The 13880-nt window shown below is 33.9% G+C and overlaps 1 protein-coding gene across 1 annotated transcript in view; it reads right to left on the bottom strand.

Moving 5' to 3' along the window:
* CFTR (CF transmembrane conductance regulator) overlaps nucleotides 1–13880 on the bottom strand; it is a 155010-nt gene that overhangs the window by 98655 nt on the left and 42475 nt on the right. The window contains exons 5-10 of the mRNA XM_039860787.1: nucleotides 11929–12018; nucleotides 10941–11104; nucleotides 10121–10246; nucleotides 6689–6935; nucleotides 4619–4711; nucleotides 2470–2652 (exon numbers count right to left, since the gene is read on the bottom strand). Coding sequence (XP_039716721.1) covers nucleotides 2470–2652; nucleotides 4619–4711; nucleotides 6689–6935; nucleotides 10121–10246; nucleotides 10941–11104; nucleotides 11929–12018 — 903 coding nt within the window. The remainder of the gene's footprint in view (nucleotides 1–2469; nucleotides 2653–4618; nucleotides 4712–6688; nucleotides 6936–10120; nucleotides 10247–10940; nucleotides 11105–11928; nucleotides 12019–13880) is intronic.

Here is a 13880-nt window from a genome sequence, read left to right on the forward strand (position 1 = left end):
TAAGTAGAAGTATCTATTCTGATTTTAAAAGATTCTATACTAATTCGGTCAATTCAAAAATTATTGAGCACTTCCTGCTCTGGATACACTGCTAGTGAACTAAAGAAATAGAAGACAAAGGATGTTATATAAAGTTATTATTATAAATATAACCTCTAGGCAAAAAAACCTCCTCAACCTCTAGAAGTTGTAATGCCCTTGGGCTCACACCTTGTCTCCTTTCTCTTCTTACCAACACTCTCTCCATTGTAATCTCACCTAGCCCCATGTCTTCACACTGCCAGCCCCCACTTCCTTAAAACCAGACTTGTACATCCAAATAACATCTCTATTTGGATATCAAATAGACATTTTAAACTTAATATTCCAAAATCAATCTCCACCCAAAACTTGTTTGTCCAACAATATTCTCAGTAAATGGTATCTTCATCCTTCTAGTTACTCAGTCTAAAAACTAGGACTTATTTGTGATTCTTCCATTTTTCTCACATGCCATGTTTGATCTATCTAAATTCTGTTATATCTTCCTTGGAAAGATATCCTGAATCTGACTACCACTTCCCCCAATGTAACTAGAAAAAAATAAAAAATTAGATAATATCACCTGTTGGTGATGCTGTAGGGAAATTTGTACTGTTATACAGACAGCATGGCACATACCTGAATTGGTGCAACCTTCAGGGAGGGAAGTTCGTCAAATATACAATGCTTTACCATTTCTAGGAAGCTAACCTACTGATACTCCTGCAGATGTGCTAAATGGCATATGTGCAAGGTTATTCATAGTGTCTTTACGTATATATTCAAAAAATTAACAAGAGTAGCTGCCTGAGTTGGGGGAGGGAATGGTAGAAAGTAGAAAGTAGGCAGAGGAGAGATAGAAATGAGATGGGACTTCTTTGGCTTTTTATACATTTTAATTTTCTAAAATTTTTAATTTCAATTAAATTTTAATAAATAATAGTAGCACCTAAAATACATTAGAAGAAAAAAGTGTCAAATAACAGACATCTTTGTGATATCTATTTCAGTAAATTTTATAATTCTTATTGCATGGGAGAAATCTGAAATACCTTATATCTATGTAGAATCCTTTTGTATGACAATTAAAACAAGAAGTGATAGATTTATATAAAACAGCTTTATAGACCAAAACAGTAAAATAAATCGTATTATCCAGGTTAAAAATACATAAATATATATATATATATATACACACTCATACATATATTTATATACATATATGCATATAAATAATATGTAATTTACATATTTATCAATATTTTGGTATTTCAAGAGATATGAAGTTAAATGAAAACATTGAATAGATATATGTAAATATAAAAATGTTAACAAAACATTGTAGACACTGTATTTTATTTTAAAAGTAAGAAAAAGCAGGCACTAATAACTTATTCTACACATCTAATGCTCAGTTATTATAAGACCGAGCTAAAATTTAGTACCAGAGCAAGGCCTGGATAGATGATATGTGGTGTCAGGTATTGTCAGCAAGACATCGGAACTGCTTCAATTGTAGTGGGGACAGCAGAAGAACTGATAATCCCCTGGAGGAGAAGCCACAAGCCAGCCTTCAGTAAAGGGTATCAGTGGTGCAGACTCTTACACCAATATTGCTTAATTAAAATAATTCAAGGACGTTTCATAAATGAAAGAAGCTTAATATAGATTAGAAAAAAAAAACACATTTTCCCAAAGATGTTCAATTAAATAAATTTGTAACTCTGATTTGTATCTCTGACTTAACTACTTTGTGCCCTTTAAATTTTTTTCCTAAAGAGAACAAGTGTTTCATCATTATCTGAATTTGAAGGTCACTACAGTCTTCTCCTGACAATGAGGTTTGACCCTTTAGCTATTTTCGCTTTCTAATCCATTAATTTTTGTCAGATGTATCTCCAAATATCCCTGGTTTATAATAAATTGGGGTAGGGGGAGGGCAGGGAAGCTGACCAGCACTGAATAAATTAGCCCACCTATGTATTTCTTTCAAAAAACTATGCCACTCAATAATTTTCCTCATTCTCCAAATTTCTAATGTCAATAAAATGGGGACCTTTTGTTTATATATATTACTAAGGTAAAACCTAAGCCATGATTTTCTGAAGTACTTCTGAAAAAATGTCTGTGCTACAGACTGGAAAAATTGGATGGCTCATTTGTTCAATAAAGTTATTTCATGCTCACCATCCACAAGACGCTGTGCTGAGTGCTGTGCAAAATTTAAAGATGTAGAAGAAAGAGTCACTAGAAATAACATGAAAAAATAAGAGGCTAGAGGAAACATCACTGGGATTGATTTATCAGTGGAATAATTTATAAGAAACACTATATTTAAGCATTCTCCTAATACCAATGTAAGAATTTCTTCAAAATACTTTCTTATACTACAGACAAATTAGAAAAAGAAAGGAGAAATGCATGCTGATGAGAAATAAAAGAGGCTACCTTGCCTGCTCCAGTGGATCCAGCAACTGCCAACAACTGTCCTCTTTCTATCTTGAAATTGATATCTTTCAGGACAGGAGTACCAAGAAGTAAGAAGTTACTATAGAAGAGGCCATTATCACCATTGGAAATATTTCTATTGTTATTGTTTTGTTTTGCGTTCTCAAATAATTCCCCAAACCCCTGTAAAACAAATGAATGAATGAATGAATGAAAAATAAAAAGCTTTTTCAGATATTTTCAATAGCTATTTATTTTTTGTAAGATTAGTATGAAAAGCACATGATCAATGTCCATACATTATAGCACATAATTATATAGCCCCTGATTATTCAGGGGCATGATTCAAAACATTTAATAATTATAATTATAGCCAAAGCTGATAAAGTGCATGTTTTTCAGGAAAGGATTTGGCACAAGGAAAAGTGAGTTAGTTCTCCTGGGAGAACTGAAATGATTGGTTTTAGAATAAAAGAAAGTTAAACCAGGATGAGTCAAAAAGGGAGAATTAAAGAGATTCGAAATCTTGATGAAATCGAATGACAGTAAAGATGAGATTAAGAGACTGAGAGAGCTGAAAGGTTAAGAAATTCTGGGCCGAGAAAGAGATTTCAGAGTGTGACACAACTGCCAAAGTGGAGCAACTCTAGGTGCTCACAAAACTCAGTGTATGACTACGAGATGCAGCTTGTGAAGAATTCGCTGTAAAATATAAGTTCTAAGGACAGCATTGGATGGGTTGCTCATGTGGAGGTTGAAGTCAGACGTGATGGCAGAGATTTTACAAGCACCACTATCCTGAGTGTCATCAGGAAGTGTCCAGAGTTTCATAGGTGACTATCAAAGATTGAAGGGTAAGGATACAGCCAGACAGGTGTCAACGGTTCACTGAAAGGGGTGTAGATTGTGACATTTGGGCCAAAATCCAGCTCCAGCCCTTGCCAGTTGCATGAGCCAGTTGCAGCCCTTCACTGTTTGCAGTCTCCATTTCCTTATCAGCGAAATGGAAATTTAATATTGCTTAGGCCATAGGAATGTTACGAGAATTACATGAGACAACACATATAAAGTGCTTATTCTAGTACCTGGCACATAAGGGCTCAAGCATGCTACTTATTGTATTAGATGGAAGGAGAGTGAAACGGAGGACTTTTGGATCAGAGCGGGAAAACAGTTATCTGAAAATCGTAATAAAAAGTCAAACTTATTTTTTCTTCATATCTAGAAGGGCATTTGAAATTCCTAAAAGCAAAGAAATAAAATCAATCTGATCCATACACTTTTCTACAAACAAGTTTTGTAGGCAGATAAAATATCTTAAAAAGTGAAGTAAAGTGAAGCCCTGGTGATCAAGTTACTTATATAAATAAAACCAATTTAAGATATTGTGCAATGTGTAGAAATAGGACATTGATTTCATAACTCCTACCTTTCCTCAGCAGATATAAATGATAAGGAAATAGAAATTCAACAGGTGTTCTCAATAATTAAATATTACTTTATAAGAGGCTAAAAATCATTAATAATGTATTTTCTTACTGAGAAATATGAGAATTTTTAATAGTGAATGAAAAAAGTAAAAATAGTAGAAAACCATGCATTGGTAGATCTCGCATATATCTTTATGTTGACTAGTATATGTAAAGCACCCTGGACTGAAACTTGAAGAGAGAAGGTAGCATTTATTGAGGAATCACTGTGTGCATGGTACTCAGCTGAACCCATTACATAAGTTATCTCAGTCAGTTCACAACACACTTACAAGGTAAATATTAATATTCCATTTTACAAATGGAGAACCATAGATTCCACAAAGTTCAATAACTTGACCAAGATTACAGAGAGTAAACAGAGAACTAGGATTCAAGCCCAACTCTATCTGAATCCAAAATCAATGAGGTTTGTATTACTTCCTAATCTATTATGTGAAACAATTTGTATGACTTTAAAAAAAAGTGAAGAGGATTCTATACTGTATTTAATATTCCTGGGCCTCTACTTCTTAATCTATAAAATAAGTGGAGTTGGTCACCTTCCAGTTCTACCAATTCTAACATCATTCTAACTTCATTGTCCATTAGTATGAAAACTCGATTCACAAAGAAAATGCTTAAGTATTTAGAGTAAATAATTTAAAAAAAATTCTAACCTCCTCCCAGAAGGCTGTTACATTCTCCATCACTACTTCCGTAGTAGTTAAGTTATATTCCAATGTCTTATGCTCTTGCTTTTGTAAGAAATCCTATTCATAAAAAGAAAATAAAAACATATTGTAGAACCAGAATAGCATTAATGTATTATTACATCTATTTTAAACTCTAATAATGCTATTTATTATCCTGTATTTAGATTTTATGAATTATGTTAGAAATTATTTCTTAATAATATAATTTTATAACAGTTTCTAAAGTCAATTTGCCAAGCACGAAGATTCATCATATTTGAGATGTACTCTAAAAACGTGATGTTTTCACACATTAGATTTTTAACACACTACTGATTCTTCCTTGTACTATTACATGATTACCTTAGTGATGAATGTATAAAGCACCCTTGAATTACCCACCAATGTGCCTCAATTCACCATTAGGACAGAGAGGGAACTAATGTCTTCATCTTTATAGCAGCCCTCTTATTAAAGGCATCATTAGCATCACTTCTCTGTGTTAAGTGAAGATGTGAAGATCTGCTATAACTGATTTTAAGGCATCAAACCTTGATTCTAAAAGAAAGGCCCTGTTCGAAACTCTAATTCACAGTGCTCTGAGGTAAGGTAGGAGCATAAGGAAGAATTAAGTCCATGCATCCTGAAGTCTTCACTATAGGAGGTGATGAAAAACCTGGTCCTTCCCTCAATTTTTCCCTTTATTCTTTTCTGCTCTTCTCTCTCTTACTACCTCTATTTTGCTTTCTCTCTTTTACTCTCAATTTTGTTTTCAAGATGTTTCTCTATCTCTGTGTTCCTGTTCAGTGGCTCTGTCTCTGTGATGCTCTCATTTCAGGTCTCTCTCTCTCTCTCTCTCTCTCTATCTCTATCTCTCTCTCTCTCTGTCTCTCTGTCTCTCTGTCTCTCTGTCTCTCTCTCACGCACACATGCACGCATGCACGCATGCACGCACACACACAGAGTTGTGATGGGTTAGCAGAAGAAATAAAATTAGTCCAAGACCTGCTATGGTTCCAAGCTATACACACCAAGTCGTCTAAATTGTGGATCTCAAACTCACATATTTTAAAGATGATAAAATTAAGGAAAGGGGCTGAGTAGAGATTGTGATGAAATGGAGAGGGCAGGCCCTCTTTGTGGGGGAGCTGCCACAGCTTGTGAGGGGAAAAGACCTAGTTTATTATTGGAATAAATCCTTCAAAAGAGACTGAAGACATAATTTATTGCATATGTGACATTTTCCAAGTTTTAAATGCTAAAAACTAATTCAAATGTTTTTAAATATGAAGGCCAAATAAAACAGGTCTAGGGGCCAATATTAAGTTCACGGGCCACCAGTTGCAAACTCTGGCTTTGATTAAATGACAGAACCACAAAAAGTGGCTCGTCCTTCAACATCATATTTATTTATGTCACAGTAATTTATTTCCTGGGTTAAAGATCTAATTTGTATTAAAAAAGGACAATAAAACATTTTGATCTGCATATTAATTATGAAAATTATAACCACACACAAGTTCATGGTAGTAATTCAATTGGTTTTGTATAAATTGAGTCATATCACCTGAGGACTTTAGAACTTCTCTTCAAAGATACCAGCTACATCAGCATTGCTTGGATTTTAAGGTAATTAATATGACATTAAATGTCATTCTCACCCATTAGACATTCCAAGGAAATACTTGGACCATAAAATGAGCATTATTAATGTTAGCCTGAAAGTTTTATAACTTCCAGGTGAATATGTCATCATCTTTGTGTACATTTGCCAAGTTCATCAGAACTGATCTATTGATTGATTACTTAAATAAATTTCTCCTGAATACAGGAAAAATATTTTCTGCAATTTCTTTAAATTAAGAGAATCTCACAGACTCATTTCACTAGGCTTGTATTACAAGGGCTCTTTTGATCATATGTAGACATCGAGAGAAAATCCTGTGCATCAAACAGGCCCAAAACCAAAAATTCAGCTCTAGACAGTTTGCCCACTAGACAAGTTCTAAGCTGTTCTAAAATCATTGTATACAATGCTCACTTATGATACATTACCTGTATTTTATTTATTGCTCCAAGAGAGTCATACCATGTTTGTACAGCCCAGGGGAACTGACGAGTAACTGCCATACGCAAAACGATGCAGAATGAGATGGTTGTGAATATTTTTCGAAGGACGATTCCTTTGATCAGTGCATAGGGAAGCACAGATAAAAACACCACAAAGAACCCTGAGAAGAAGAAGGCTGAGCTATTGAAGTATCTCACATAGGCTGCCTTCCGGGTCAGTTTCAGTTCTGTTCTACAAAAAAATAGTAATAATAAGATTTGGGATGCTTATTTACTTTTCAAACATGAGACATCTTGGAATGTAAAATCTTAATACAAGCTCTCAAAAGCCTTTGTGACCTTGGGCAAGTTTTTTAATCTTTCTGGGCCACATACCTGTAAATATTCTTTTTAAATTATAATTAATAAATTCAATTATTATATGTTTATATCATTTAATTATTATTTAGTGATCTTAGTGAGACTGATAATTTTTTGTTGGTTAGTTGGTGTTTGAAGTGATTAAGTATGGAAATGAGAACAATGTTGCAAGACTGATAAAAGAAAATGGCTTCTTAACGCTTTAGAAATTCTAGCTTGGCTTTTGGGGAATACTGAAAATAACAAATAAGTCACAGAGGAGTGGTTCTCAAACCCTAGCATAGGTAAAAATCACCTGAGAAACTTGTTAAAATGCAGAGTGTCAGGCCCAGCTCTCAGAGATACCGATTGAGTCTGCAGTAGTTTCCAAAACAAAAAAAGAACCTAAGTGATTCTGTTTCACATGGTTCTTGAAAAAAGTGAGTGTATATACTGCATCATCTTTGTTGCTCTCATTTTAGTATAATTATCTGCAATCATATTATAACTCCAATCTTCTAGTCTGAACTACAAATGTGAACTATTTTTTAACACATATAGAAGAGGTTTAAATGCTCCAACAGGCAGAAAACAGGGAGTGCAGAGGCTGGTAAGAAAAGAGGACAGTGCTGCCTTCGACCTCCATTCCATTCTTCCAAGACCGTAAAAACTGGAGTCACTTGTGATCCTCCTGCACAGGAGGTAACACTGATGTCCTGGTGGAAGGGAGTAATAGCTGTGCCTGGCATTGGGGTGCTACTTCCACACATTTGGAGAAGTCAAAAAAGTTCTCATTTTCAAGTGGTAGAATTCAGAGAAAATTTTTTTTAAGTCTAAAAAATATATACATAACCTTGAACACTCTGATGAAGAAAGTGGAGTTCAATGCACCCAAACTAGATTGTGATTCACAGTCTAATGCTTACTTTATCAATTATTTGGCATTCAAGATAGATTATAATTTTGGAATCTCACTGGAGTTTGACTCCTGGCTGTGCCAGTGATAGCTACGCCATCTTAAGTAAGTTGCTCTTCCCTCTAATCCTATAGAATCTACCTACAGAGAAGGGAAACATAACATCTTCCCTGTGGAGTTGTTGCCAAGATAAGTGACAGCACAGCAGGTGGCTGGCACTTAGACCTTACTGTGTGTGTCCTAATCTTCATCAGAAAAGGAATAAATATGGGTATTAATAAAATGCTAGAAAACCTTGTTTACAAAAATGTTAAAATTTTTGTCAAAATTGTTGTTGAAATGTATTAGAAACAGTTAAAGAAAATGGAAGAAGTGAATGAATAATACAAGAAAAGAATAATGGATTCAGGAACATTTATAAGACTCACCAAGAAAGCAGTACTCACCATAATAAAATCACTAACACTTTATGAGTCATAAAAATATTTTATCGGTTTCTTATAAAAAGAATTGAAAGTGACTCTATAACCAAAGAGCAATAAAGGAGTAGATATCAGGGAGCTTTGCACAGTCGTCTGCCTCGTTCAGCAGTGGCCCAGGCCCAGTGACCACCCCTGTGAAGCACATCCTACCGACCTCTTTCAGAACATTCTATTTGCTCTTTTGAGGAGAAATTCTTGCTTTCCCATGTTTATATCACCACTTTCCAGCCTTTCTGGGTAACAATTTCATGCCAGATTAAGGAACTGGATTATACCAGTTACAACCAAACATGTGCTATTAGAATTGGTCAAACATAAATACAGAGTGGGAAGGATGGATTTCATCTTTTGAGGAAGAGAAAAAACAACAATGAAGTCAAGAAAAGTCAGCACGCAGAATAAGCTGACCAGAAGTTTATCTGGAGACCTGAGGACACTGGATTCTAGGACATCCTCCTCAGCACTCTTGCTATGTCTGTGCTTACAGGCATATGAGTGACCAAGGGGACAAGTGCAAGTTAATGAGAAAAGCAACTTCAACTAAACAATTCCACAAGATCTTTAAAAATGTTTCTGGAAAGAAAACATAATTCCTTTCCTGGATTCATATTGAAAGGCATAATAGAAACAGGTGAGCAATAATGTTTGGGAAATAAATACTCTTTTACTCTTTCTATTTACATGGCAAAGGACTTAACATTTCAGCATTTCTTTTGTTGTTCCAATCACACACCTGCAGCTCAGTTACCATCACTGTCTACTGGAATCAGCAGCCTGAATCCCTGATAATCCACAGTCACACCACCCAAAAGAGTGCTCTTCTTATTAGTATATTTTTCCCTGTGAAACTCTCATGTGTTATTCGTCCTGAAATTATCTGTCCTTTAACAAACACATCTATCCCCACTGAGTCTCCTAGAACCCTTTTTTGATTGCAGTTTGTAGAACATGGAACTTGACTAAAGAAAAATGGTCTCGTGGCTACAGAAATGCTCTAGTATTTTGCCCAAAATTATCTCAGTAATCATATCTCAGTCTATGCTGTACGTTTTTTCTGTGTATAATCTTTACTAATCGGTGAAAGGGAGGTTATCTGAGGTGAAACAAGACTAGAGATAGGTGCTAAGTACTGATTCTATCATAGGCAATAGTTTTCATTACTTGAACTCACTGCCCAAGTGGAGGGATTATAAACACAAATTATAGATATTACCCTCTGTTGCTATTCCTAAGGAAGAAGAAACATACTTTAACCAACAGAGGAGTTTTTGCTTTTGTTTTTTCATTTTTCGTGAGCCATAACATGTAGATTAAGGAAAATGTGATAATAGAGAATCATTTTTTGGCTCAGAATTGTATAGCTCCACTTAAGGTTTCAATCAGCCTCCAGCACCTTAATCATTATTTTAGTCAAATAAGTATATTAAGCAGCTATAAACATAAGTAGATGATTCTTTCACAAGGTACTAATATCCTTGTAGTGAAAAATAACACACTTGATCAACTGTTAAAGTACAGCCCATGAAAATTACTTTATTCCACTAATGCATAAATATTGATATAACTTAATACAATTATTTGATTGTCAGAAACTTCGACTATGACCTGGAAGTCCACTGTGTCTCATTTTAAAAATATTGAACATTAACTAACAATTCTGAAATTATCTAAATGACTTACTGTCTTAGGTTTTCAATCATTTTTTCCATTGCTTCCTCCCAGCAGTATGCCTTAACAGAATGGATATTTTCAATAATTTCTGAGGTAATCACAAGTCTTTCATTGATCTTTCCAGCTCTCTGATCTCTGCAAATCAATTAACAGATCAATCAAATACTTAGTAAAAACAAGTCAAATTAACCACCTAGAATAGCTCAAGCTTTTAAGAAAAGCTTTTATTAAACAGATGAACATTTTATTATCAAATAGATGGTAACAAAAATTTACCATTTAGTAAATACCTATTATGTGCAGACACTGTGTTAGATGCATTCCATTCACTATCCATAATCCTTATGACTGTCTAGGAGATAGTCTATTAATAGACAGTCTAAAAATAGTTATCTCTATTTTTAAAGATAAAAAAGATAAAGGATTTGAAAGTCCTCTATCTAAGCAATGACTGGTATCACTAATTCACTCTGTAATTAAAAAATAACTAAGGTTTTGATGTGTGAACATACATGAGCTAGAGTAGGAAAAGCCCATAAACCCTAACCAAAATTTATGCATTCCCTCCCACTCACATAAATGTTTTATCCATTATACCTACATCTTATGATCTAAAAACATGAATCATAATATATTTATAAAGAAATTCTACAAAATGACAAGCAAAATAGGAAGTATGGATATAGATATTTACACTATTAAAATAATGTTTTTAGTAACATCCAGTAGGTAGATCACAGTTCAGTGCTTAGACAGTCCTGGTTTTACTAGAGTGGCCTTTTTGAAACCCAACATAAAATCCTTTCAAACTATGTAAATAGAGTGCTACCTGTACTTCATCATCATTCTCCCTAACCCAGCTTGAAAAAGGGCGAGGACTATGAGGAAAGCAAGTCCACAGAAGGCGGAGGCCTGTAACAAATCCCAGAGCAGCCCCATCAGGAGCGTCACTTGCAAAGGAGCGATCCACACGAAATGTGCTAATGCAAGTCCCTGGAAAATAAAATCACAGCGAAAACTAGTGACATTTCATCCTCCATCCCCGCAAACAAACATAGATTAAAAAATTAAGCACAGTGACCTTATACAATCAAACACTTCATGGTTCTAAGCACACTAAAATCTAGGTATTCATTACATAAAGCACAGAGCAATGTGTTTAAACATTCTACACATGGAATCGGATTTCCCAAGGAACAAATTTCAAGTTACTGCTGCATTTTTAAGAATGTTTTTTCCAGTGGAATTGAGATTGGATCTCTCAAGTATCATGTCAAGAATTTTTAAAAACTTGGTATAGAAAATGAGAGAAAAGACTGTCCAGAGGCTTAATCTTCACAATGGCACAATTCTCACAATATATTCAGTATAAATGCATGCTTAATTCAACAGCAATTCAGTTAGCACCCGCTGAGGGCTCAATACCACATTAAATACTGGAAATGCAAAGATAAATAAAACACATTATCTGTCCTCAAGGATTTTGCATTTATTTGTGACACAGAAGGCACTGACCAAAAATTGCTCAGAGTACCATATTCAACCAAAGTAAATAACATTTAAAATATTAAAAAAAAACAAGATCTGATAAAGATTGAATTTTGAAAAACCTCATTAAATACCAAGCAAGCTGATGTTCCTTTGAGTTGGGCAGAACAGCACTTGGCTACACAAGTTAGTTTTCTGTTTTCAGAAATAGGTAAGATAGGAATGTGTTCAACTTTACCACTTATTACTGTTATCTGACCCAAGAAAATCTTTGGGGTTGTGTGATTTACAACAATAATGCATAAAAGATTAAGTCAATAGGTACATACTTCATCAAATTTGTTCAGGTTGTTGGAAAGGAGACTAACAAGTTGTCCAATACTTATTTTATCTAGAACACGGCTTGACAACTTTAAAGTCTAAAAGAAAAAAATGAGAAGTTAGATATCAACAAAAAGAAGACAAACATATTTATAAGTAACATTATAATATAGTTGAGGAATTAGGTTACATGCATGCATTTTTAAGTAAAGATAATGAAAATTCTTATGTTCGCCTAGCTTAGTATCTTCTCAAATTTATAAATATTTTTCTTCACAACAAATATTATATTGTCATGCCTCTAGTTTTTTTATTTTCCAGAGAGAGTAATAACTAGTTTTTCCTCCTCAAAAATGTACTTATGTATTTCTATAGTGTGAAGGGTTTTTTTTTGTTTTTTTTTGTTTTTTTTGTTTTTTGCTTGTTTTAGTTTTATAAAAAAATGGAACCAAAGGCAGTGAAATTTGAAATTAAAAGCTTGGTCTTAAATTTTGCACGCAGTCCTATAGTAACTATTAAATAAAATTACTGTTAAAGTCACTTAAAGTATATTATAAATAAATGAATCATTAAATTTTGTGAAAGATTATAGTAATACAAAATCCTCAAATTTTACAAAGAAATATACATCCACACACGCAAAATAGAATTATTTAGTAGGCAAAGTAATTGTTTATGAAAAGTCACAGTGATACTTCACCTATAAAATTTAATAAGAATTGATGTGACATCAGATGGCTTTTGTTGGAGAGTACCCATCTAATATTTGCTTTGACCAATCCCTCACGTATATATTGAGCACTTAGTAGATGCAAATCACTGTACTGAAGGTTTCGGGTATTATTATTAAGATTTATTAAAAGATAATTTTCGCCTCAAGGCAACCTTGTACATACATAACTAAATATGTGATAAATAAGTTAAAAGAGGTAGAATATAACAGAGAAAGTTTACATCTCTAGTTATAAAAATCTGGAAATATTTTGCCGAAGAGGTAGAATTTAAGATGGGTGTGGAATAATGAATTGCATTTAGATAACACAGATGAAGGAGTCAATAAGGTTATTCCAAAGCACTATTAGAGCACAACAAGGAGGAACAATCCATTGAGCCGGATCATACATGACTTAGTAACAGACTCAGTCTCAAGTGACTTTAAGTTCTCCATGGAACTCCATGTTAATTTAGTAAATACTCAGTAGATACTTGTTTATTTTAGTTATCATCATCTTCTTGAAATTCACAGGCAAAGCTAAATTCAGTTTGCATCTAGATTCATTATTTAAATTATAATTTGAATGTATCATAGCTGCAGATTTTGGAATAAAGTAAAATGGTGCCCTATTACAAAATTTGGAATACGGTAAAAGAATTAGTGGTTGCCTGCCACATGGATGAAACTGGTCAGCCATGGTACCAGTTTACTTTTGGGACCCAAACACAGCCAAGTGGAGATGCAATTGAATTCTTTGGTGATAATGTCAATAAAAGTCCATCAAGTAGTGAGGAAAACAAACTGAGTATGAACAGATATTCAACGACGAGGAAAAAAAGGATAGAAACAAAATCTTCCGAATTTTCATTAATGTGTTCTGGGTCTGAAAGCACATCTATTGCTATATTTGTGCTAAATGTTATATATGGACTTATTTACAAACTAAAGTGCTTCTTTGATCTCTCCTCCCCTTCAGCCCAGAGAATTTCATGCCTCTCTCCTCCCATATAATGCAGTTTGCCTTGCTACATTATTTCAGTACTTATTTTATTTTCCATATTATTTAGAAAACCCTTCAAGGATTGTAATTTATTCATTTTAGAAATCTTGAACAAGTTTTTGTATGATGTTCTACTTTTTAGGCCTTAAAATCTTTTATCCATAGAATAGAGATAATAGTTTCTACCACAGAGCGTTTTAGAGAGACTAAAATGAGAGAGTATGCTTAAATCACTCAGAAGCTTG

This window comes from Pteropus medius, unplaced genomic scaffold (assembly GCF_902729225.1).
Source record: "Pteropus medius unplaced genomic scaffold, Ma_sr-lr_union100, whole genome shotgun sequence".
Taxonomy (NCBI): Eukaryota; Metazoa; Chordata; class Mammalia; order Chiroptera; family Pteropodidae; genus Pteropus; species Pteropus medius.